The sequence below is a fragment of the Anomaloglossus baeobatrachus genome, chromosome 7 (genome assembly GCF_048569485.1).
Source record: "Anomaloglossus baeobatrachus isolate aAnoBae1 chromosome 7, aAnoBae1.hap1, whole genome shotgun sequence".
In the NCBI taxonomy this organism is placed as follows: Eukaryota; Metazoa; Chordata; class Amphibia; order Anura; family Aromobatidae; genus Anomaloglossus; species Anomaloglossus baeobatrachus.
In genome coordinates this window covers 185,573,993-185,601,289 of record NC_134359.1, presented here as the reverse complement: position 1 = coordinate 185,601,289, position 27,297 = coordinate 185,573,993, and the positions used below count along the sequence as shown (strand labels likewise).

Genomic DNA, 27,297 nt, shown 5'->3' with positions numbered 1-27,297 from the left:
TAAAAATAATTTTTGGACCACGATATCTGTTTCTTTCTCGTTTGGGTGTGCCAGAGCTATGCTTTTCTGCAACCAATCATGAGCGCCGGTGGGCGGGGAAAGCACGGAATAACTAATTGACTAATGAAGCGGCAGCCATTTTCTAAAGAGGAAAAGACGCCGCAGATTTGTGACCGCCGGGGAGCGAGACGCCCGTGATCGGTGAGTAGGAAAGAGAGAGGGATTGTGCTGGGGACGCAGGACGCATGCAGATAGCAACGTGTGCACATAGCCTTACTGTGAAAAGCCACATTTGTAGTGATCGAACCGTTCTCGAACGTAACTCGAGCTGCCGAACTTTTAGCAAAAAGCTCGAGTTCTAGTTCTATCTAGAACACCCCCCAAAATCACTCGAACCGCAAACTGGAGAACCACGAACCGCGCTCAACTCTACCCACAACGCTTTCAGCTCTGCTACATCGGAAGCTGACAGCGAGCGGCCACAGACCAAGACTGCTGTCAGCTCCACGGAACAACTGAAGTGAGTCATGGTGTCAGCGATGACGTCACTCAGGTTACCCGCGGCCACCGCTGGATCCTCCAACTGTGACAGCAAGTCGCTCGAGTGCCTCACTCAGGTGATTTGCGGTCTCGGGTGGAGAACGCTAGCTGGCTGCGGGTAACCTGTTCCAAAAATCCAGATTTTTCCAGATCCAAGATCCCATCCAAATTGGAAACATGTTCCGTTTGTTCTATGATGACCTCTATAATTTGAAGGGGCAGTTTAGAGATATGCCGCCACAATCTTTCCAGCGTAAAGTTAACGAATATGTGCAGCAAACTGCACTCTCTCGGATCTCTGAAAGGGATGCGGTAGCCTTGGAAGAGGACTTTTCCACAGAAGAGATCCTCGCCATCATTAAAGCCTCCCCGAAGTCCGGTAAGAGTCTGGGTCCGGGCGGATTTACTTCCAAATTTTATAAGATATTTGGTGACCAAATTTGTCCCTTTCCTCACGAGGGTTTTTGGCTCTGTATCTGGAGACTCCCCCTTTGTCGCCCAGTCCCTAGAAGCACATATTAGTGTTCTACCCAAACCGGGGAAGGATCATTCATCTGTCTCTAACTACAGACCCATCTCCCTCATCAATGCTGACATCAAATTTTTTGCCAAGGCTCTCGTCAATAGACTGGCTCCACTTCTTCCCGGTATTATTCACACTGATCAGGTTGGCTTTGTATTGGGTCGTGAGGCCAGGGACAATACCAACAAAACCCTTATTCTTATGGCGCGGGCTAAGGCCAGAGGTCTCCCTATGTGCCTTCTTTCCATTGATGCAGAGAAGGCCTTTGATAGAGTCAGCTGGGAGTTTGCGATGGCCTCTCTGCGCCAGGTGGGACTGGGAGACAAATTCATTGAAAGGGTCTCTTCCCTTTATAGGAATCCCTCCGCCAGGGTCAAAGTCAATGGGTTTCTTTCATCACCAATTGCAATACATAATCGTACATGTCAGGGGTTCCCCCTTTCCCCCCTACTTTATGTCCTGGTTATGGAATACCTTGCCATGGCCATCAGAAACAATTCCAGTATCCACGGGATAGGGGTGGGGGGTGGCGAATGCAAGGCAGCTCTTTACGCAGATGATCTACTTCTGTTCATCTCGCAGCCTCGCCTTTCCTTCCCCTCACTTATTCAAGAGTTTGAAAAATTCAGCCATCTCAGCAACTTTAAGGTCAATTATTCCAAATCCAAGGCATTAAACATATCTCTCCCTGATGCTGAGGTGGATCATATCAAGAAAAATTTCCCTTTCAAGTGGCAGGACTCCGCCATTACTTACTTAGGGATAACAGTCCCCATGGATCTCTCAAAACTATATCAGCTTAACTACCTTGCCCTTCTCAACAGGACAAGAAAGGATCTTACCTCATACATAGTAAAAGACTATCCTGGTTTGGACGAATAAATGTTATCAAAATGGTCGTTTTGCCTCACTTTTTGTACTTGTTCCAGACGGTCCCCTTGGTTCCTCCTGCAGCCTTTTTCTCCAGCCTGCAGTCAGTTATCACGCGCTTCGTGTGGGGAGGTAAGCGCCCGAGGATAGGTTTCACTACCCTTTGCAGACTTAAAAGCCAGGGGGGGCTGGATTGCCCAACTTTAAACTCTATCATAAAGCGGCTCTACTGATGCGATTACTAGATTGGCAATATCATGGGGCCAAAAAGCAGTGGGTAAGCTTAGAAGAAATGGACCACAAGATCCCTTTCGTTACCTCCCTTGGATTAGCTCGGGCTCCAGGGGCCAGCCTCTCTCTGAGGCTGATCTCTTAAGGGTGACATTGAGGATGTGGGATTTAGAAATTAAAAGGGGTCGTCTGTCCAGGGGGCGCGGTCCTCTCTACCCTATCTTTTCAAACCCAGATTTTGCCCCAGCAGTTGGGGCCGATGTTTTCCTGTGTCGGAGGAGGAGCGGGGACATGCGCTTCTTTCACATACTTCAGGGATCCCCATTGCCCACATACGACTTGCTCTCTGCCTCTGCCTTGGGAGGGGCCATGCCCTGGTTTGAATACTTCCAGATCAGGTCTTTCTTGACCGGATCAGGCCATGAGGCACTTTATGCTGGCCCCCGCCCCTTCTCGTTTGAAAAGCTCTTTCTTTTGGAAGAGGCTCCTGGACATACCCTGTCCCTTATCTATAACCTTTTGATACAGAAGGGGGATGTGGATGAGCTCAAATTTGTGGGGGGATGGAGTAGAGACTTGGGCGTGACTATCCGGGTTGAGGAATGGAGGACCGCTTTTCTCTTCACCCACAAATTTTCTAGGGCTTGTTCGGTCCAGGAAAAGGGTTATAAAATTCTCACCCGCTGGTACCGCTGCCCTCATGCCTACACGCAATCTTCCCTTCAGTGTCAGACAGATGTTGGCGGTGTAATCACGAGAGGGGGGATATGTTGGTGGAGCTGTAGCCTCATTAAGCCTTTTTGGAGTGGGGTCTTCTCGGCATACAATAGCATTAGCGGGGAGGCCCTCTCTGGTTCTCCACAAATCACTCTCTTATCTATCCTACCGGGGTCTGTTAAATCTCAGAAAATGGGACTGTTGCGGTTTTGCATAGCGGCTACCCGAGCCATGATCACCAGACACTGGAGGTCCACCCGTGCACCTGCCTTGGATGAGTGGCTTGGGGAGATGGCCTCCCTTTACAGAATGGAGAGTCTCACTGCTGAAATTCAGGACGCTACTGAAAAAGTTATTAAGATCTGGAGTCCCTGGGTCCTTTTTTTGGATTCTCCGGACTTCAGGTCCCTCTTTGGGGCGAGTTGAGACTCTACCTAGATTTTCCCTGCTAGTTATTCCCGGCCCTTCCTTGCCCTTCCCCATGATCCTTTTCCCCATCATCATTCACTTTGTCTACTTCCCTCTTTCTTTCTCTCTCTATATTTCTTTTCCTTCGACTGACCATTATGTGTCTCTATGGTATGAATGGTAAATCTTTGCTGTTTATGTTACAGTTTATGGATGTTATACTTTTATAATGCTTCAATCCAGATTGATATAAATGTTCTTTATTGTAACAAACTGTATATGGCTACAACCATGCAAATCCTTTCATGTTTCATTGCATTTTTTTTTTTGGTTTTGTCTCTATTTGTGGGTTTGCCTTGGTCTGCAGCCTTGCTTATTGTAACCAATCTTAATTTTTCAATAAAAAAGAGATTAAACATAAATAGGAAAAGGTGCCTCAAGAAGAGCTTCCACGCGCAAAAAGCACTTTAGTCTCCTTTGCACATCAATTTGAATGGTGATTTTTCAAGAACTGAGGAATGGACTATCTAGGTCAGACCTGGGCAAGGGGTGGCCCGCGGGCCACATCCGGCCCGCCTACTCTTTGTGACCGGCCCACCTGGCTCAGGGCGTCCTTGCTGGCCAGTCACTGATGAGGGCAATCTGATCTGTTGTCCTGAGCTCCAGGCTCCGGGAGGCCCGTGGTCAGATTGCCCTCATCACACGCTGCGTGCCAGGTAGGAAACAGAGAACAGATCCTGCAGCTCCGCACAGTCAGTGCAGGCAGCGGAACGCAGAATCTCTCCTCTGTTCCCTGCGGCAGCTTTTCTCTGTGACACACGCGCGCCCTGATATCGTCAGTACGGCGCGCGTGTGTCATTTGAAAAGTTCCTGCCCGGCAGCTATAGACGCTGCAGCAGCCGAGGCCGCACGGAAAGAAGCAGCGGCTCCTAGGAATACAGCGTCGGCGCAGCCTGGGCATGTGAAAGAGAAGCCGCTCAGCGGGGGGAACATACGGAGGAGCCTGAGGAGGGGACAATAAGAAGACAGGTGAGTGGTTACTAGTAACCTGCGGGGGCAATGGGGGGTTTAACTGTTAACAAATATTTGGGGTGTAGGGGTGCAGTATATGGGAATGTAGTTTTACAGGTGTGGTATATGGGGGGGGTGTAGTGGTGTACTATATAGTGGTGTAGTATAATAGAGGTGTATATAGTGGTATCATAGTATCATAGTATCATAGTTTTTAAGGTTGAAGGGAGACTCTAAGGGGCACTTTGCACACTGCGACATCGCAGGTGCGATGTCGGTGGGGTCAAATTGAAAATGACGCACTTCCGGCATCGCATGCGACATCGCAGTGTGTAAAGGCTGGATGATACGATTAACGAGCGCAAAAGCGTCGTAATCGTATCATCGGTGCAGCGTCGGCGTAATCCATGATTACGCTGACGCGACGGTCCGATGTTGTTCCTCGCTCCTGCGGCAGCACACATCGCTGTGTGTGAAGTCGCAGGAGCGAGGAACGTCTCCTACCGGCCTCACTGCGGCTTCCGTAGGATATGCGGAAGGAAGGAGGTGGGCAGGATGTTTACATCCTGCTCATCTCCGCCCCTCCGCTCTGATTGGCCGCCTGCCGTGTGACATCGCAGTGACGCCGCACGACCCGCCCCCTTAACAAGGAGGCGGGTCGCGGCCACAGGGACGTCGCACGGCAGGTGAGTGTGTGTGTGAAGCTGGCGTAGCGATAACTTTCGCTACGCCAGCTATCACCACATATCGCTGCTGCGACGGGGGCGGGCACTATCGCACTCGGCATCGCAGCATCGGCCTGCGATGTCGTAGTGTGAAAAGCCCGCCTAAGTCCATCTAGTTCAACCCGTAGCCTAACATGTTGATCCAGAGGAAGACAAAAAAACCCCAATGTGGCAAACAAGTTCCAATGGGGAAAAAATTTCCTTCCTGACTCCACATCCGGCAATCAGACTAGTTCCCTGGATCAATACCCTGTCATAAAATCTAATATACATAACTGGTAATATTAAATTTTTCAAGAAAGGCGTCCAGGCTCTGCTTAAATGTTAGTAGTGAATCACTCATTACAACATCATGCGGCAGAGAGTTCCATAGTCTCACTGCTCGTACAGTAAAGAATCCTCGTCTGTGATTATGATTAAACCTTCTTTCCTCAAGACGTAGCGGATGCCCCCGTGTTCCAGTCGCAGGCCTAGGTGTAAAAAGATCTTTGGAAAGGTCTCTGTACTGTCCCCTCATATATTTATACATTGTGATTAGATCCCCCCTAAGCCTTCGTTTTTCCAAACTAAATAACCCCAACTTTAATAACCTGTCTTGGTATTGCAGCCCACCCATTCCTCTAATAATCTTGGTCGCTCTTCTCTGCACCCTCTCCAGTTCAGCTATGTCCTTCTTAGGGTACTTTCACACTTGCGTTATTTTCCTTCCGTTACAATCCGCCCTTTTGGGAAACAGCGGAATCCGTTAACGGATTCCGCTGTTTCCCATAGACTTGTATGGTTGACGGATTGTACCAAAAGGAGCTGCGTTGCTTCCGCTGGGCGACGCTCCGTTGCTTCCGCCCAGCGGGAGGAACGCAGCATGTAACGTTATTTTGAGCAGCGGAATCCTCTGGATTTCACTGCGCATGCTCTTTTTTTTTTTTTTTTTTTTTTTTTTTTTAAATCAAACTTTATTTTGGCTCGCGGTGGCCGAACGTTCAGCTGAGCGCCCGGCCGTCGGCAAGCGACAGCGCTCAGCTGAATGACCGGCCACCAGCATGCCCGGCCGCCGGCAAGTCACAGCGCTCAGCTGAGCGCCCGCCCGCCGGCATGCCCGGGCGCCGGCAAGTGACAGCGATCAGCTGATCACCCGGCGGCCGGCGGCCGGGAGCGATCAGCTGATCACCCGGCGGCCGGGAGCGATCAGCTGATCACCCGGCGGCCGGGAGCGATCAGCTGATCACCCGGCGGCCGGGAGCGATCAGCTGATCACCCGGCGGCCGGGAGCGATCAGCTGATCACCCGGCGGCCGGCTACTGGGAGCAATCAGCTGATCACCCAGCGGCCGGCTGCAGGGAACGATCAGCTGATCGTTCACTATAGTCTGCCGCTGGTAAAACCGGGAAAAAAAAAAAAAAATCAAAACGAATTGCGTTGTTTTGCAGCATCCGTTGCATCCGTTGTGTCACTATATGCAACACATCCGTTGCATCCGTTACACAACGCAATGCAACGGATACCGTTCAACGCAAGTGTGAAAGTAGCCTTATATATCGGTGAGCAGAATTGTACACAGTATTCTAAGTGCGGTCGCACTAGTGACTTGTACAGAGGTAGAACTATATTTTTTTCATGAACACTTATACCTCTTTTAATACATCCCATTATTTTATTAGCCCTGGCAGCAGCTGCCTGACACTGTCCACTAAAGTGAAGTTTACCATCCACCCATACACCCAAGTCTTTTTCTGTGTCTGTTTTACCCAGTGTTCTACAATTAAGTACATAATCATAAATGTTATTTCCTCTACCCAAGTGCATGACCTTACATTTATCTACATTAAACTTCAATTGCCACTTCTCAGCCCAATCCTCCAATTTACATAAATCTCCCTGTAATATAAAATTATCCTCCTCTGTATTGATTACCCTGCAGAGTTTAGTATCATCTGCAAATATTGAAATTCTACTCCGCATGCCCCCAACAAGGTCATTTATAAATATGTTGAAAAGAAGCGGGCCCAATACTGACCCCTGTGGTACCCCACTATGAACTGAGACCCAGTCCGAGTACGTACCATTAATAACCACCCTTTGTTTCCTATCACTGAGCCAGTTTTTAACCCAGTTACACATATTTTCCCCTATCCCCATTATTCTCATTTTATGTACCAACCTTTTGTGTGGCACCGTATCAAAAGCTTTTGAAAAGTCCATATACACAACAATCGGTGGTGTAGTGGTGTAGTATAATACAGGTGTATATAGGGGTGTAGTGGTGTAGTATAATACAGGTGTTTATAGTGGTGCAGTGCTGTAGTAATTACAGGTGTATATAGTGGTGTAGTGGTGTAGTATAATACAGGTGTATATAGGGGTGTAGTGGTGTAGTATAATACAGGTGTATATAGTGGTGTAGTATAATACAGGTGTATATAGTGGTGTAGTATAATACAGGTGTATATAGGGGTGTAGTATAATACAGGTGTATATAGTGGTGTAGTATAATACAGGTGTATATAGTGGTGTAGTGGTGTAGTATAATACAGGTGTATATAGGGGTGTAGTGGTGTAGTATAATACAGGTGTATATAGTGCTGCAGTGGTGTAGTATAATACAGGTGTATATAGTGGTGTAGTATAAGACAGGTGTATATAGGGGTGTAGTATAATACAGGTGTATATAGTGGTGTAGTGGTGTAGTATAATACAGGTGTATATAGTGGTGTAGTGGTGTAGTATAATACAGGTGTTTATAGTGGTGCAGTGCTGTAGTAATTACAGGTGTATATAGTGGTGTAGTGGTGTAGTATAATACAGGTGTATATAGGGGTGTAGTGGTGTAGTATAATACAGGTGTATATAGTGGTGTAGTATAATACAGGTGTATATAGTGGTGTAGTATAATACAGGTGTATATAGGGGTGTAGTATAATACAGGTGTATATAGTGGTGTAGTATAATACAGGTGTATATAGTGGTGTAGTGGTGTAGTATAATACAGGTGTATATAGGGGTGTAGTGGTGTAGTATAATACAGGTGTATATAGTGCTGCAGTGGTGTAGTATAATACAGGTGTATATAGTGGTGTAGTATAATACAGGTGTATATAGGGGTGTAGTATAATACAGGTGTATATAGTGGTGTAGTGGTGTAGTATAATACAGGTGTATATAGTGGTGTAGTGGTGTAGTATAATACAGGTGTATATAGTGGTGTAGTATAATACAGGTGTATATAGGGGTGTAGTATAATACAGGTGTATATAGTGGTGTAGTGGTGTAGTATAATACAGGTGTATATAGTGGTGTAGGGGTGTAGTATAATACAGGTGTAAATAGGGGTGTAGTGGTGTAGTATAATACAGGTGTATATAGGGGTGTAGTGGTGTAGTATAATACAGGTGTATATAGGGGTGTAGTATAATACAGGTGTATATAGGGGTGTAGGGGTGTAGTATAATACAGGTGTATATAGGGGTGTAGTATAATACAGGTGTATATAGGGATGTAGTATAATACAGGTGTATATAGGGGTGTAGTGGTGTAGTATAATACAGGTGCATATAGTGGTGTAGGGGTGTAGTATAATACAGGTGTATATAGTGGTGTAGTATAATACAGGTGTATATAGTGGTGTAGTATAATACAGGTGTATATAGTGGTGTAGTATAATACAGGTGTATATAGTGGTGTAGGGGTGTAGTATAATACAGGTGTAAATAGGGGTGTAGGGGTGTAGTATAATACAGGTGTATATAGGGGTGTAGTGGTGCAGTATAATACAGGTGTATATAGGGGTGTAGTGGTGTAGTATAATACAGGTGTAAATAGGGGTGTAGTGGTGTAGTATAATACAGGTGTATATAGGGGTGTAGTATAATACAGGTGTATATAGGGGTGTAGGGGTGTAGTATAATACAGGTGTATATAGTGGTGTAGGGTTGTAGTATAATACAGGTGTATATAGGGGTGTAGTGGTGTAGTATAATACAAGTGTATATAGGGGTGTAGGGGTGTAGTATAATACAGGTGTATATAGGGGTGTAGTATAATACAGGTGTATATAGGGGTGTAGTATAATACAGGTACATATAGGGGTGTAGTGGTGTAGTATATAGTGGTACAGTATATAGAGGTAGTTTATTACAGGTGTAGTGTATAGGGAAGTATATTACAGGTGCAGTATGTGGCGGGTGTAGTGATGTAGTATATGGGGATTGTGTGTGTATGTATGTATACATTGTGTATGTGTATATATATTATATACACACACACAGTATATATGCGTGTGTGTGTATATATATATATATATATATATATATATATCAGATCCAGGTTCTCTTGCCTTGTCCATTTGATAGGAGCACTTGGAGCAGTGACCCCTAAGTTGGAAAAATGGCTGCAACAGATTCCAGGAGCAACATCTGAGCTAATTACTTTTTTTATATATATATATATATATATATATATATATATATATATAGTAGAACCGAGTTACTTATATTAGTCCGGTGGCCCTCTAAAACCATCCCAACTTCTCATGCGGCCCCATGGGAAAATTAATTGCCCGCCCCTGATCTCGGTAAATGTGTTGCTGGATTTCTCTTTGGAGTAGTGGAGAAGAGGAGAAGAAGGGGTTAAACGCAGCACTGCTGTGGCACAGTCCAGATAGCAGTATCTTTGATCATGACTTTATTAAGTTTTTATTAAGTTAAGATTTAATCTTCTTCATCAGGACAGGAAATCACATTGATAGATACTGATATCCATACTGTGTCACGGCAGTGCGGTATTTAACCCCTTCTTTTCCAGGACTCCATTGAACATCTTTGTGGGACTGTGCCATTCTATGTAATTACACCGATTGTGGCTACTCACAGCCGATTAAGGTGAGCCTTATTGCAACATTGCCTTCTGTATGTACCTGGGTAAGACCCTATTGCGCTTTTTGCCCATTTCAGCCTTTTTACTCTGGATTTGTCTTTGAAAGAGTTACAATTGGATATGGTTTGGTGTGAAATCCTGGTGATAGATTCCCTTTAAGTTCCCTCAAACCGGCAGGGTTATTTCTAACAGCATGTGAATAGAATCTTGTAAAATCCCATCAGAGTATGTTGTGACATTTTGGTGCACAATCTGTCCAATGTGTCATATTTGGTTCATAACTGACGCTAGAACTGTTCATATGTTTGATGTTATAAACAGACACAAACCAAATCCTCAACATGAATAACGACAACTACGGCTGCTTTGACACTTGCGTTAAGCGCAATCCGCAGCTATAGAGAATAGCGCAGTCCATTAACGCACTGCGCTATTTTCCATAGACTTGTATTGATGACACACTGTAACGCAAGTGTCTGCGTTGCATCCGCTGGACGACGCTGAGTCGTTATTTTGATGCAGCGTCGGGCGGAGGGAGCGCTACATGTAGCGTTTTTTGGGCCGTTAAAATAACGCACCTTGACGGTTCCGTTAGAGTCCACCAAGGTGTCTAATGATTGTCTATGGTGGCAGATTCCGCCGCAATCTGCTAAGCGGCGGAATCCACTGACAGCTTCCATCATGTTCTACTGAGCATGCTCAGCATGTCCAGCAGAACGATCTAAATCATTTAAAATCACTCCTGGTCTCTCTATCTCTCTCTGTCGGTCGGTCTCTCCCTCTAACCCCCTCTCTCATACTCACCGATCACTGGCGCGGCACTGCACAGCTGTCACACTGCTCTGCGGCTTCTCCTGCTTTTGAAAATGCCAGCCGCTCATTATTTCATCTTGTATTCCCTGCTTCCCCCGCCCACCGGCGCCTATGATTGGTTGCAGTCAGACCCGCCTCCACGCTGAGTGACAGCTGTCTCACTGCAACCAATCACAGCCGCTGGTGGGCGGATCTATGTAATGCAGTACAATAAATAAATAATTAATTAAAAAAAGCGGCGTATGGTCCCACCCAATTTTGATACCAGCCAAGATAAAGCCACACGGCTGAAGGCTGGTATTCTCAGGATGGGGAGCCCCCAGCCTAATAATATCAGCCAGCAGCCACCCGGAATTGCTGCATCCATTAGATGCAACAGTCCCGGGACTCTACCCGGCTCATCCTGAATTTCCCTGGTGCGGTGGCAATTGGGGTAATAAGGAGTTAATGGCAGCAGCCCATAGCTGCTACTAAGTCTTAGGTTAATCATGGCAGGCGTCTTCCCAAGATATCTTCCATGATTAACCTGTAAGAGAAAGAAAATAAACACATACACTCGAAAAATCCTTTATTTGGAATAAAAGACAAAAAAAACCACCCTCTTTCACCACTTTATTAATCCCCACATATCCCTCCAGGTCCGGCGTAATCCACACGATGTCCCACGACACATCCAGCACTGCTACATGAAGCTGACAAGAGCGGCCGTAGAACACGACCGCTCTCTATCAGCTCCACGCAGCAACTGAAGTGAGCCGCGTGATCAGCTGTGCCCTCATTCAGGTTTCCCATGGCCACCGCTCTCAGGTGGAGGACTTCAGCTGTGGCCGCGGGTCTCCTGAGTGACGGCACCACTGATCGCGCAGCTCACCGCGGTCACTCAGGGGATTTGCGGTCACCACTCTCTCCTCACGACCGCAAATCTCCTTTCCCGGCGAAACATTAAAAAAAAAAACGCAAAACGTTCTTTCACAGGAATCCATTACCTTTATTAGCACACTATTTGCAACGCATCCGTCACATGCGTCACACAACGCACTGTGACGGATGCCTCACAACGCAAGTGTGAAAGCAGCCTAACCAGTTTATAACATTCCCGTCCATTCATATATTTTGTGTCAATGTCACTACATATAAGGATATAATACAAGTCACATATACAGTAAAAGAAGTATAGTAGACAAACCATACTTAGTACTAGTATAATTCCGCAATCACAAAAGAAATTTAAAATGACAATTAGTATTAGTTTCATGATTTGAATATCTGTGGTTGTGGTCACTAAAAGCAAGCACATTAACTTGTTTCAGAAGGTTAATAGTGACAGGGATATGATTACCGGCCAGCGCCAAATCCTCCTTACTCAATATGTGATTGATCTGATACATGTCTGTGTCTGCATCTGGGTTTATTGCTTGATTAATTTCATAGTCTCTCCCGTTAGCACTATAAAGAAGCTCATTTGCATTAATATGAAAATTAGCAGTCCTATGTATATTCCTGCCAAGAATGGGATATTAGCTGAGGTTCATTTTGAACGTTACAAAAGAAGAATATTTATAATACATTTGGTTCAATAAAGTAGAGTACTTTTCCAAGCACAGCAGTCTCTTGTGCTGTTCTTCTTAGTGTCTTTTTCCCTATAGGCTTCTCAATAAGTTTAAAAAAAAAACAACACAGAAAATAAAACATGTTTAAAATCTTTGAAAATGAAAAACATCTCAAAATGATTCTAAAAAGGCATAATTAAATATGCTGGATACTCAGATGTTTTTACAAGTCTGAAAAAAAAAGAATGTGTGAAAGAGGACTAAAATGTAGAAGGGGTTTTCTGGTTTAGAGAACCTTGTCAGGCGGTGTGGGCACGCTGCGGGGATTTTTCATGCGTTCTTTGGTGCAGTTTTATGGCAAAAACACGTCTATCCTTATGCCAGCAAAGTCAATGACAATCCTGAGTGCTGTGCGCACGTTGCTTATTTTTTCCTTGCAGTTTTGGGTGCAGAAAAAAATCTACAGCATGTCAATTGTTGGTGTGTTTTTTTTTCCTGCACTTTGTATCCCTTCCAGCCATTGACTTCAGTAAAAAACATGGCACAAAAACACTCTAACAAATGTATGCCTTATTGCTGCGTTTTTATGCCACAAGGTGCAGATTTTGGTGCAGAAAATTGGTGGAAATCCGAACAGTATGTGACTCTTCAGATGTTGTGTTATACCATGCCTTATGAAGAGACCTGAGTAGTCTGGAAAGCTTGCTATTTATTACCATCTTTTCAGTTAGGGCTCTTTTCCAAAAGTTATCAACCACTAAGGACTCTCAGTTCTTTTAAACAATTCATTGACATCACTGGGAGCGGTACAGTGATTTTTATTGTAGCAGGCTCCTCACCTATAACAGAGGACCATAGCTTTCAATAACAAAACCCACAGGCAGTCAGTTTTAATCTAGGCAAAACCTACAGACTGATAAGGGGTTATCCCTAGCAGTAAACCTAATTTACAGTTGTCGCGGGCGGGGGGTGCGCTGCTCGTCCACGCTCGCGGCTCGGGTCCGGCGGCTGCTGCTGCTGCTCGGTGGCTCGAGCGGTGGGCGCTCCTCGCCCGTGAGTAAAAGGGGTTGGTTTAGTTTGGGAATTTGGTTTGTGACGCCACCCACGGGTCGTGGTGAGGTTGGGGCACCACCGCTGCTGGTGACGGGGATCCCGGGAGCGTTGTTAGGGAGCAGCTGGGATGTTTTCCCCTCCATGGGTAGGGGTTGGTGGTCCCGGGGCCCGGTAAGGTGGAGGGAGGAATGCAGGGTAGGTGAGGTGCAGGGTCGCGGGGGCAGCACGGTGCCAGAGGGCACGATGGTACTCACTTAGCCAAGAACAGATACCGAGTCTCCGGTAAAACAAATGGCTGGATAGACGGGTCCCGCAGCCGGCTGCTGTGATCACTCCCGGATGGTTGGTGGTGGCTGCCTTTCCCTGAACCTGGTGTGTGTCTTCGGTCCCAATGGCTTCCCACCGGTAACCCGCTCCCCAGCTTGGATAGGTGCCGGGGGAGCCCCTTTTGCCCGCAGGCTCTGGCCCTGGGAGCTCTAGCTCTGGCGGTAGCTGTCTCTCCCAGTTGGGTTTGGACGGTTGCCTTCAATCGGGTCTTGATTGCTAGGAAACCCCGGAGGTTCCCGTCGCTAACAGATTTAACCAGTTTAACGACGACTCCCAGCCTGGTCGGGGTCTGCAGGCCCTGCCGGTTTGTGCTGGCTTCTCTTCACTCCCCAGTTCGGTACCGGTGGGCCACCGCCCAGCCCCGGCCCTACGGTTCCGTGTCGATAGGCCACTCCTGCAGACGGCCACCACCATCTGCCAACCTTGCTGTATGTGCCCAGGCCACGTACCCGGACACAGTCAGTCTGCTCCTCACTTGCCACTTCACTACTTCCACTTCACTCTCTGAACTACTCTGACTTCCTTTCCCGCCTCCAGGACTGTGAACTCCTCGGTGGGTGGTGCCAACCACCTGGCTCCACCCCACCTGGTGTGGACATCAGCCCCTGGAGGGAGGCAACAAGGATTTGTGTGTGCGGCTGATGTGCCTAACCGGGGTGTGGGGTGTGTTGTTGCAGTACCTGTGATGTCCTGGCTTGTCCAGGGCGCCACACAGTCATATATCCTCACATCCAAAAGTGTTTTCTTTGAAACTTTGCAAGTTCAATAGTGTACGGTCTATTTCGCAAATATTATTCAAAAACCCAAATGCATCCAATCCTGATAGGTCATTAGTCAGTGAGATAAATGTTTTTTCTTTGCTGGCTCTAGCTACAGAAGGGCTCTGATTCATCAAGACTATGGATGATCAAATACCTCAAATATTTGGCTTCGCGAATATCCGACGAATAGGTCACCGCTATGCGAATATTTGATGTACAATGTAAGTCTATGGGAAGCCCGAATAGTTCCGAATAGTTGATATTCGGGTTTCCCATAGACTTACATTGCGCATCGAATATTCGCGAATAGCGGCGACCTATTTGGCAAATAATTGCGAAGCCGAATATTTGAGGTATTCGATCATACCTAATCAAGACCAGAGTTGTTCATGCCGGTCTTGATAAGGGGGCATGCCGGAGTCAGATGGTCCAGCTTTTTTAGGAAGGTTACGTGCATATGACAAGTGGAACGCACCTCGGTGTGCATCTCACCACAAATCTTACTCCAATCGGGGCCTGGAATAAGATTTGTAGAATAAGGAAAGCCGCCGCTCATCATGACGTTAACAAATAGCCACACCTCTGTCCCAACTCGGCTCCACCTATTTTGTCTGGGTTTGGAAAAAATGTGAGAACGTCAATAATTGCAAAATATTTAGCATAACCTCGCATTGTGCTATTTTTTTTTTTTTTTTATGAATCAGGCCACAGACGGTTTGTAGAGCTAACAATTTATTTAACCTGTAGACTGAGCAAGAGTCCACATTTCTTTTGACACAGGGAATTCCTTTGGGCTTCCCGTAGGAGGGTATAAAATGCTGGTGGCGCATGCGCACTAGAGCTGCATTCACACTGAATATTCACACATACATTTATCACTTACTTTGTGAATAGGTTACAAATGTATTTAGTGGATAAAAAACGTTAAGAAAATATACTTGTGCTTCCAGGTCAGTATCTTATGTGTATTAAGAATTATTATTATTGGAAGAGCAAAGAAAATAACTTACGAAATGATAATTCCATTGTCAACAGAGAAGCTGTCTGAAGGTAAACCTGCGATGTTCCAAGCTCTGATTTTCACAGGCTCGCCTAAGCTGCTGGTGAGAGAGTAATCTTCAGAACTGGGTATATTTCTTTGCTTGCACAATAAGCTCCATTCCTTAGTTTGCATCTGCATGACCAATCCATAAGAAACAAAAAGAAATGTTGATCATAAAGACAAGTTTAGTAATGTAAGTTAAAGCATAAAATCTAGTAAACGCTTGACTTGCTGTAAGGATGTTTGATGAACACACGCATAGATGAAGATAAGGCGATACATACAAGCTAAACACACAAAAGAAAATCAGGGAATCCTTGTCACACCAAAGCCTGGTGCAGCTCACACATTGCACAACAGCTGCCTATGTTACCAGATGGTTTACTACCCTCACTGTTACCTGGTACCGGCAGTATAAAAATGAAATTATCGACTAGACGGAAAAATATCATTAAACGGATGGTATATGCAGGCATTATTTTGCTTTGAACATTTTTTTAAGAAAGCAGTTTAAAAGGAATTTGACAGTAGGTTTTTATATCTGAAGACAGTAGAAGATAGGGGCTGAATCACAGATTTCAACAATGTGTCACTTCTTAAGCTTTGTGCTGTTGTTTACTTACAATGAAGGTTTTCTCATCAGGAAATTATCACTGCGTGGACTTCAGTTCATGTGCCTTCTAGGTCAACCACACCCCCTCCGCTGAAAAGCAGCTCTCAGTCAGTATACAATGTACACAAACAGCCTAGTGTGGACTGGATTAGCTTTATGAGCACTGCTATGTGCTACATCTAAGAACTTTGATTGTGTCACAACTGCTGCAGCCAGTAAACTAAATGATATATCATTGGAATCAGAGATTCTTTTCATATATTACAATGCTCTCCGATGAGGTAGCAAAAATCTCCTGACAGATTCCCTTTAACATGTTTTAAAGAATTTGCTAAAGACTAAGGGTGATCTTCAAAGGGGCTGTTTCATCAATTCACCCTGTCAGAATGAGGGAGCAATTCTGTTAGCCCAAGTAGGGAAGCCCTGCATAGAGAGTTTCTCATTCTGGAAGATACGCCATGCGTAATTTAAAGGGAATCTGTTTTACTATTAATCTGAGAGAATCATAATATAGGAGACCCTGATTTCAGTGATGTGTTACTTATTAGGCTGTGTTGTAGTTTCAAGACAAACAGTGTTTTCTCAGCAAGAGATCATCACTGCCTGACTACATAACCTGCGACAGAGCAGATGAGCTAATCTGTGTAACCTCATCCCCACCACTGATTAGCAGAGTATACACAGGAATCTCCCAGTCAGGGATGTGGGTGGGGTTACACACAAAGCAGAATATTGAGCTCTGTTACTTCTACTTCAAACCAAACAGGGATTCTATGAAAACTACACTTAGCAGCCAAGAAAGTGAAACATCCCTCGAATCAGGCATTCTTGCCCTATGTTATGCTGCCCTCAGAATATTTAGTAAAAACCTGCTGACTGATTCCAATTGATGGACAGATAATGATGACAACAGGGTAGTGTGGGGGGATTAGGTGTTAACAGTACAGTGATCAGCTCCATGGGTCTTTTTTCTTTTAGAGGTGGGGCTGTCTTGATAGCATAACAACTTTAACCAGATAAACGGCATTAACATTTATAGTGGTTCACATTACAATCAATGCTTCTTCATGAAGTACAAGAATAGGATTTGACCAGAAAAATGCAGTCAATTAATACAATCTAAAGGGTGCTTTACACGTTGCGACATCGCTAGCGATTGTTAGCGATGTCGAGCGCGATAGCTCCCGCCCCCGTTGCTCGTGCGACATTTGGTGCTCGCTGCCGTAGCGAACATTATCGCTACAGCAGCGTCACATGCGCATACCTGGTCAGCGACGTCGCTGTGACTGGTGAACAATCCCTCCCTCAAGGGGGAGGTGCATTCGGCGTAATAGCAACGTCACTGCGGCGTCACTAAGCGGCCGGCCAATAGAAGCGGAGGAGCGGAGATGAGCGGGACGTAACATCCCACCCACCTCCTTCCTTCCTCATTGCCGGTGGACACAGGTAAGGAGATGTTCGTCGTTCCAGCGGTGTCACACATAGCGATGTGTGCTGCCGCAGGAACGACAAACAACATCGTACCAGTGGCTGCAGCGATATTAAGGAAATGAACGACGTGTCAACGATCACCATTTTGGAACGATTTTTTGATCGTTGATCATCGCTCATTAGTGTTACGCGCTGCGATGTCGCTACTGGCGCCAGATGTGCGTCACTAACGACGTGACCCCGACAATATATCGGTAGCGATGTCGCAGCATGTAAAGTATCCCTTAGGCTATGTGCGCACGTTGCGTTTTTTCATGCTTTTCCGTAGCGTTTTGAACTGCAGCGTTTTAATGCAAAAATGCAAGCGTTTTGATTTCCAAGCAAAGTCTATGGGAAATAGGCATATTGTGTGCGCACTATGCGTCCAAAAATGCTGCGTTTTTAGTGACAAAAATTTGTCAAAATCTTAGCGTTTGAAGAAGCAACATGTCAATTGTTTTAAGCGTTTTGGCAGCGTTTTGGTAACATTGAAGTCAATGAGAATTATCAAAACGCATCCTAAATCAAAATTCTAGCATTTTACATGCATTTTTGTTGCAAAACGCATGCTTTTTTGTCAAAATCAAAGCATGCGTTTTTGGCATTATAGTGAGGTCAAGAGGTTTCCTTTTGCCCTCACATCCAGCCCGACTTAAAAAAAAGAGTCAAACAATAAGTTACATTTATTTTTAACATTATTATATCTCAATATTCATTTTTGGAAAATTATCATTATAATGTATGATTTAAAGCATTAATTATTTTTTTTTATTTTTTTCCACTTTTTTTCCTAGTGTTTGAATGTTCAAACTTTATTTAGTAGTGTCTTTGTTTTGAAAACGCATCTCAATTTAAGAAATGAAAAAACATGTAAAACGCGGTTAAACGAGGCAAAAACGATAGAAAAACGCATGCGTATTTCCTGCGTTTATGTGGTCAACACCAAATTTGACAATGACAAATTCTGCCAAAGGATGCGTTCATTTCTGTAAGGTACCGAACGCAACGTGCGCACACAGCCTAAGGCCTGTTTCAGACGTCCGTGTTTAATCAGGTACAAGCCACATGCATGGGTATGGTCATATGTGTGTCGCACGTGTGACATCTGTGTTTGCATACGTGTGACATGTACAGGAGAAAACACAGGTCTTTGAAATAAAAAGATTTTCTATATTCACCTGTATCCAGCGCTGCGTTATTCGGCTCTGCAGTCTCCTGCTTCTGACCCCACTAATTATGCTCATAGAATATTCACTGAACCTCGGACCTAGAAGCAGGAGCATCGCCAGGGACAGCATCGTTGGTTACAGGTGAGTATCCAGCAGCGTGTGCAGTGACATCCAGGAAGATATCGGAGTTCCCAATCAACTCTGATGACCTCTTGATGACACCCCCGCTACAGCGGGTGTCAGGATTGTGACTTCACGGATTCATCAGAGTTCATTGGGAACTCCAATGACCTCCTGGACGTCACTGCACACACACTGCTTGCTGAATACTCACCTGTCACCGGCAATGCTGTCCCTGGCGATGCTGTCCCCCGCAATGCTTTCCCCCTCAATACTGTCCTTGGCTTTGTCCCCAGCGTTGCACCTGCTTCCAAGGCCAAGGTGCAGTGAATATTCTATGAGTAAAATTAGCGGGGGTCAGAAGTAGGAGGCAGCAGAGCCGAACAATGCAGCACTAGATACATGTGAATGTACAAAATCTTTTTATTTCAAAGACACGTGTTTTCTGCAGTACGTCACACTGATGTCACATGGATCACATCAGTGTGTGGTCTGTGTGACACCGTGCTGCTGTAGAAAAAACGAACATGTCTGTGTGTGTGTGTGCGTGCGGTGAAATGCGGCACAACACGGTGCGTGTGAAAACACGCACGTGTGCGTAACATTATAGAATAACATGGGTACGTGTGGCATCTGCGTTAAAAACTGATGTCACACGTATCTGAAACATGGACGGCTAAAATCGGCCTCAATACATGGAAGCTTTAAAAATTGTTTTGATATAATCACACATTTTCACAAGTATGATTTTAGAAAGAAACAAGTAATTCTATCTCTGGGTAGATAATTACTCCTTGTAAAACACCGATCTTACAGTTAAATGATAATATAATAAGATTGGTACAATCTCTTGAGGTGACTGTAAAGGAGAAATCAAGGGAATTGTAATTTATATATTCATAATCCAAAAAAGATAACACTGTAATCACCACAGACATAGACGTAATGTGATTATGGCACCAACTGGGATAAATTAATTTAATGTTTAATTATAAGGTAACTGATTATACTTTATGTTCTCCTTGGCTTTTAATTACCCATATTTTATCCAAAAGAAATCTTGTATTACACAGCTAATGATGCTTATTTGGTTGCAGTTAAAAGCACAAAATCTGAAACCAATATACATGTGATCCTACAAGCGTAAGAGAAGATTAGAGGGTAATACCTGGAGTGAAGCACCTCATTTTGAACCACTCGAACAAATAGCATTGCCCTTTTATAATTATCTTAGAAGAACTCTCTTTAGTCATTAGACATTTTTAATCACAACTTGTAGAAATGGGGGAATTACAAAATCTTATATAGCCGAATAGAGAATACAAATTGTGTTACAATCTATTAAAAGATTATATCCTTCAACATTCAAAGGGGAGAAGGTGAGTAGCCACGGAATAACAATGTAATAGATAGCAGCCATTCAGGAAAATGTTTATACCCCCCTCTCAGTACAGCCAGGGACAGTTTAGTGGCCTCATCACTTTCTAACATATAACTCCATATCTTATCTTGTTATATACTGGCAATATTGAGAAGCCTACAGTATGTAGTGTGATGTACACCTCTGCATTTCACCTGAAATGTTACTGTGGTCTCTGAGAGACGGAAGTAACATATATGATGTAAAAACACCAGACCTTCCATGAATTTGACGGGTGGGTGAAGCTATGCCCGCCCCCATTTTGGCAGAGCTGCGTGAAACTTACGTGAAAAGGTTGCAAAACTTTAATGACTATTCTAAAGGCTGCTTTTCACACAACAATATCGCTAGCGATCTCGTTAGCGATGTGACACAACCAGATCATTGCTACGATCTGCCGAGATCGCTCATAGGTCGTTTTGTAGCGGTCACACGCTCATCTCACAAACGACGCTACATCGTTCAGCGATATATTGTTTGACCAAGGCGGTCGTATGGACACCGTCACACAGCATTCCTTCCAACGATTCTGGCAACAACAGAGGCGTATAATTGTCCATAGCATACACCCTGGTGTGACACCAATCAGAGCAAAGGAGGCGTGGAGCATTGCTCGTAATGACATGCCCGCGTCGCTGATGACGGACGCACTAACAATGTTGTTCATTGTTGGAAGGTTGTCAAATGTAGCAATATGTCTGTTGCGTTCTAAACAATGAACAATATTTTGAAAATGAACGACGTGTCAACGATTAACGATTTTCGCTATTTTTACGATTGTTCGGAGTCGGTCGTAGGTGTAACATGCAACAACGTCGCTAACGGCGACGGAGGTGCGTCACGAAAACCGTGACCCCCGACAACATATCGTCAGAAAAATTGTAGCATGTAACGGGGCCTTAAGTGTCTTATACCGGATTTCTGGTGTGAACACTTTGAGGCATTGACTTCTTAATGTTTGTCTTTATCTAGCTTCTTTCAAAAAATATTTGGTTATTACATTTGCAACTATGCTTCAGAATTCTAATATAATTGCCCGCTTTTGCATAACTGCATAATTTTCACAAATACCCTGAATGAATGATTGAGTGAGTGAAAATGTTTAATCCAGCAAACATTGCATGACTTATAATAGACTATTACTAAGTGTATTTGGGGCAGTCATAAAATCAGGATTTTTATTATAGCTGATTGCATCCCTTTTCCCACTGCATTATGTAAAATTTCAAAGCAAAGCATGCAATATTACTAGGAACCTGTCTAACCTGACCTCAGCTAATGTTAACTTTGTTGTTGTTTTTTTTGTCGAAGATATACAAGTGCATCTGAATAAATTAGAATAACATCAAAAAGTGAATTTATTTCAGTGATACAATAGAAAAAGGAAAACACATTATATAGAGTCATTACACACAGAGTGATCAATTTCATGTGTTTATTTCTGTTATTGTGGATGACTATGGCTTACAGCCAATGAAAACGCAAAAGTCATTATCTCAGAAAATTAGATTATATAAGACTAACTGAAAACATGATTTTAAACACAGAAATGTTGGCCTTTGAAAAGTTTGTACAGTAAATGCACTCAATACTTGGTTGAGCTCCTTTTGCATAAGTTACTGCATCAATGCGGCATGGCATGGAGGCGATTCGCCTGTGGCACTGCTGAGGTGTTATGGAAGCCCAGGTAGCATTTTCCTTTTTGTACTGAATAACTGAAATAAATTAACTTTTTGATATTTTAATTTATTGAGATGCACTTGTGTATATAAAACTAATTTTAAAATTTACAGTTTTTAATTTGAAATGGCAACATACACATTTTCTAGCCAAATAAAATTCATCTAAATCAAGTTACCAAAATTAAATAATTCATATCTAGTTCCTTAATTTTTTCACATTTAATACATTTCAGCAAGTCTTTTGTAAATTCTTAGTTTTGATGATTAAAGGGGAGTAATTAATATTAGATTGGTGTAGGTTAACTCCAGCACCCCTGCACATCGGCCATTTAACGGCAAAGCCAACGAAAGGGCGGGGTTAACTTGGCAAGTGCCAGGGCCTCCTGTCCCTTGGAAGCCCCAACTTTCTACAAGAGGAGCTACACTTATAATAGCATTATCAGTGTAGCTTCCGATGTGGAGACTGCTTTGACTTTTAGTGACATAACTATCATGTGATCAGTCGTGTGACCATGATGTCACAACATGTCTTGTACTCTGGGGAACTTTAAGACCCTTGGTGACATGGTGATCTTGTGTCTGATCATGTGACCAAGATATCACCGTAGGTGCTGGACTCTGTGGAAGAGCTGAAGAGGAAATTAACTAGTTATTTGTCTTTGTGTGTGTGTCTAGAATGTATTGGCTCCTTTTAGGTACATATTAGTGAGGACATCAGAATATATCGGCTCCTGGTAGGTACATACTATTGAGGACATCAGAATGTATGGGTTCAGGTAAGGTATACATATTAGTGATGACATTAGAATTTATAGGCTCCTGATAGCTATATATTTGTGAGAACATATGAATGTATGGGCTCCTGGTAGGTATATATTAGAATGTTTGAGCTCCTGTTAGGAACATACAGTATTAGCTAGTTCATCAGAATGTATGGGCTCACTAATTTTACTTTGAAAAGTCGTAAACTTTGATGCCAGTCAGAGATACGCAAAATAGTTGTGATTTTTGTCGATTTTAGATTGGTTTCTCCTAGATGTGTCAAAATGTCACCACATCTTGTCTAATACATGACGCACTGTGGCTTTCCCTAAGCCAGAAATCTTACTCTATTCAGGGACTGGAGTAAAATTTCTGACATGGCGCTTGGAGGTGTACGCCACTGGTTAGATGCTCATGATTCATGAAGAGATGTGGAACTCATGAATCTGAAGCATCTGACTCCATCACGCTGCCTCATCAAGAAGAAAATCACCAGTCTTCATGAGGCCTAAAAACACACTTCCGCAAAAACAACGTGCATGTGACACGGTCCGTTTTTCGTGTCCGTGTTCCGTTTTTTTGGGGTGTTTCTCCGGTACGTATGGCATCCGTGTGATGGCGTATGCGAGCCGTGTGTACGTGTAAAATGTCCGTGTTTGTGTGTAAAATGCCCGTGTATGTGTACGTGGAATGTCCGTGTGGAATGTCCGTTTGTGTGTTGCACAATGTCGTTGATACATGTCGGCTGACAGCAGACAGAGTTGCGCGATGAGAATGAACTAGGGTGAACTTCACCCGACTTCATTGTCATGCCGTGGCTCTGTCTGTGTGCCGCGTACTGATTAGCGGTCACCTGTGAAGGATTCACCAGTGACCGCTAATCCCCCGAGTGACTGAAGTTAGCAGCCCTCTCTCATACTTACCGCTCCCCGATCACCAGCACGGCGAGGAACAGCTGTGCAGAGAATGCGCGACAACAATTACTTTGAATATGCCGGCCGCTCATTAATCAATCTCGTATTCCCTGCTTTCCCCACCCACAGACGCCTGTGATTGGTTGCAGTCAGACACGCCCCCCACGCTGAGTGACAGCTGTCTCACTGCACCCAATCACAGCAGCCGGTGGGCGTGTCTATACTGTGCAGTAAAATAAATAAATAAATAATTAAAAAAAAACGGCGTGCGGTCCCCCCCCATTTTAATACCAGCCAGATAAAGCCATACGGCTGAAGGCTGGTATTCTCAGGATGGGGAGCTCCACGTTATGGGGAGCCCCCCAGCCTAACAACATCAGTCAGCAGCCGCCCAGAATTGCCGCATACATTATATGCAACAGTTCTGGGACTGTACCCGGCTCTTCCCGATTTGCCCTGGTGCGTTGGCAAATCGGGGTAATAAGGAGTTTTTGGCAGCCCATAGCTGCCAATAAGTCCTAGATTAATCATGTCAGGCGTCTCCCCGAGATACCTTCCATGATTAATCTGTAAGTGACAGTAAATAAACACACACACACCCGAAAAAATCTTTTATTAGAAATAAAAAACACAAACATATACCCTGGTTCACCACTTTAATAAGCCCGAAAAAGCACTCCATGTCCGGCGTAATCCAGGATGCTCCAGCGTCGCATCCAGCTCTGCTGCATGGAGGTGACAGGAGCTGCAGAAGACACCGCCGCTCCTCTCACCTCCACGCAGCTAATGAAGGCAATAGCAAGATCATCTGTATTCAGCGTTGGCCATGACTAACCTCAGTGACAGCTCAGCTGATCGCGCTATTGCCTTCATTAGCTGCGTGGAGGTGACAGGAACGGCGGTGTCTTCTGCAGCTCCGGTCACCTCCATGCAGCAGAGCTGGATGCGACGCTGGAGTATCCTGGATTACGCCGGACATGGAGGGCTTTTTCGGGCTTATTAAAGTGGTGAACCAGGGTATATGTTTGTGTTTTTTATTTCTAATAAAGGATTTTTTCGGGTGTGTGTGTGTTTATTTACTGTCACTTACAGATTAATCATGGAAGGTATCTCGGGGAGACGCCTGACATGATTAATCTAGGACTTATTGGCAGCTATGGGCTGCCAAAAACTCCTTATTACCCCGATTTGCCAACGCATCAGGGCAAATAGGGAAGAGCCGGGTACAGTCCCAGAACTGTCGCATATAATGTATGCGGCAATTCTGGGCGGATGCTGACTGATATTGTTAGGCTGGGGGGCTCCCCATAACGTGAGGCTCCCCATCCTGAGAATACCAGCCTTCAGCCGTATGGCTTTATCTGGCTGGTATTAAAATGGGGGGACCGCACGCCGGTTTTTTTAATTATTTATTTATTTATTTTACTGCACAGTATAGACACGCCCACCGGCTGCTGTGATTGGGTGCAGTGAGACAGCTGTCACTCAGCGTGGGGGGCGTGTCTGACTGCAACCAATCACAGGCGTCTGTGGGTGGGGAAAGCAGGGAATACGAGATTGATTAATGAGCGGCCGGCATATTCAAAGTAATTGTTGCCGCGTATTCTCTGCACAGCTGTTCCTCGGCGCGCTGGTGATCGGGGAGCGGTATGAGCCGGGGGAAGAAAAAAAACGAGCGCCAATGTAAGTATGACTGAGAATAGCAGAAAAAAAAGGTAAGTATACTGAATTTAATTAAAAAAAAAAAAATAATAAGATCGCTAGTGTAAAAACGCACATGCACGAAACGTGCTGAACACGGACATACTCCGTGCGCGGTACGTGCAGGCACGGACCCAGAGACTAAAGTGGGTCCGTGCCTGCGTGCTGCTGGCCAAAAACGGACATGTTGTCCATGTAGAAAAGAGCACACACGTACTTACCTCACGGACACACGTTCCGTGCGATTTTACGTGTGTGTGCCATCTACCATAGAACAACATGGGTCTCCGTGTGTACGTGTCTCCGGTATGTGCAAATACGTACCGCACACGTACAAATTAAACGGATGTGTGTTGCGGGTCTGAATCAGTGCCATAATCTATGTATATGGATTCTTAAGGAATATATGCACTGTATAGAATGGGTATTATTTCTGATCCCTAAAGCAAAGGTAGATATACAGAGCAGAACTTACAGTTCTATAACATGGTACAACATGATGTCCAACATGTTATGCTACAGTACGTAGAGAATGGGGATAAAAGGAAGGGTTCAATTTTAATTCTACTCCTGAGATAATTCTATTGAAACATCCCCACCCCCCCATGGCAATAATATCCAAAGTGTCAATTTCATTGGGATTCTGTTTGTAAAAGTGATTGCAATGCAATGAAATATAAAATACCCAGTCTTTAACTAACCTGTCAGATTTGATGCCCTTATTAAACAGAGCATCATTTCCAGGAGCACAGATCAGCAGAGAAATTGTGCATGCTTCATATAGCAACATGTCTATTCCTGGAGAATGATACAAGGCTTGCAAAGAGTTTTTTTCATTCAATGGCCAATTATAAGAAATTCCATTTGCAGAAACACATTTCTATATGCACAAAGTGTAAACGCTATGTGATGGATGTGCAATTTCAATGAGGTTTAACTACAAAAGTTTTCTGAAATAATGAAATAATTAACCCTGGAGTTTTTTTAATAGTTACACAAATATTCATCAATGTCTGCATATCTATGACAAGATAACAGTGCTGCTATTCCTGCACACCAGATCTTATCTAATAAATCTCTTTACTTTGGCTTATTTTGCTGAGGTACACAGAAGATCAGTGGAACAGACACAGATCAAAAAATGAGCTGGAATAAAAACTCTGAAGCTATTTCTATCCATGAGTAATATGATCTCCTTAGTCTGGACCAACAGTGACATCTATAGGAAATCACTGCAAACTGCTTACATTACAACGAAGGAACAAATGTCACCAACAGCAGAAAGCGGATTCAGTGTGTTAGCCATACCAGCTGAATAAAAATACCGGATATTCCTTCTCCCTGGCAGAGCCATAGGCACCAGGTCCATCGCATAGGGATGAGAACAGTGGCACAGAGACAAATGGAGCCTGTACAGCATCTGATGCAGCATGCCACAATAGCTCTATTTATAAATATATGAACAGCATTGACACATTCCATTTTGGAGCATGTTCATAAATGTAGGGTAAAACGAGCCCTAAATCAAGCAATCCCCTTCCATTAAAGGCTGCTTTACACCAGGCAATCTATCGTGCGATAGATCGTCGGGGTCACGGTTTTTGTGACGCACATCCGGCATCGCTGGCGATGCCGGCCTGTGTGACACCTCCTAGCGACGCAGTATGGCTCACAAATCGTGAGTCGGGTACTGCTCGTTAGGTTCCATAAAATCGTTTAATTTAGTTGACCATCGTTTCCGTGGTAGCACACGCCGCTCCGTGTGACACCACGGGAACGATGAGCAGCTCACCTGCCTCCAGCGGCCGCCGCCGGCTCTATGTGGAAGGAAGGAGGTGGGCGGGATGTTTACGTCCCGCTCATCTCCGCCCCTCCGCTTCTATTGGCCGGCGGCCGTGTGACGACGCTGTGACGCCGAACGTCCCTCCCACTCCAGGAAGTGGACGTTCGCCGCCCACAGCGAGGTCGCACGAGAGGTAAGTATGTGTGACGGGGGTTACTAACTT

At 44.6% G+C, this 27,297-nt stretch overlaps 1 protein-coding gene across 1 annotated transcript in view; it reads right to left on the bottom strand.

Moving 5' to 3' along the window:
* Positions 1–27,297, bottom strand: part of DNAH7 (dynein axonemal heavy chain 7) — an 880,767-nt gene that overhangs the window by 260,606 nt on the left and 592,864 nt on the right. The window contains exon 46 of the mRNA XM_075317837.1: positions 15,409–15,572. Coding sequence (XP_075173952.1) covers positions 15,409–15,572 — 164 coding nt within the window. The remainder of the gene's footprint in view (positions 1–15,408; positions 15,573–27,297) is intronic.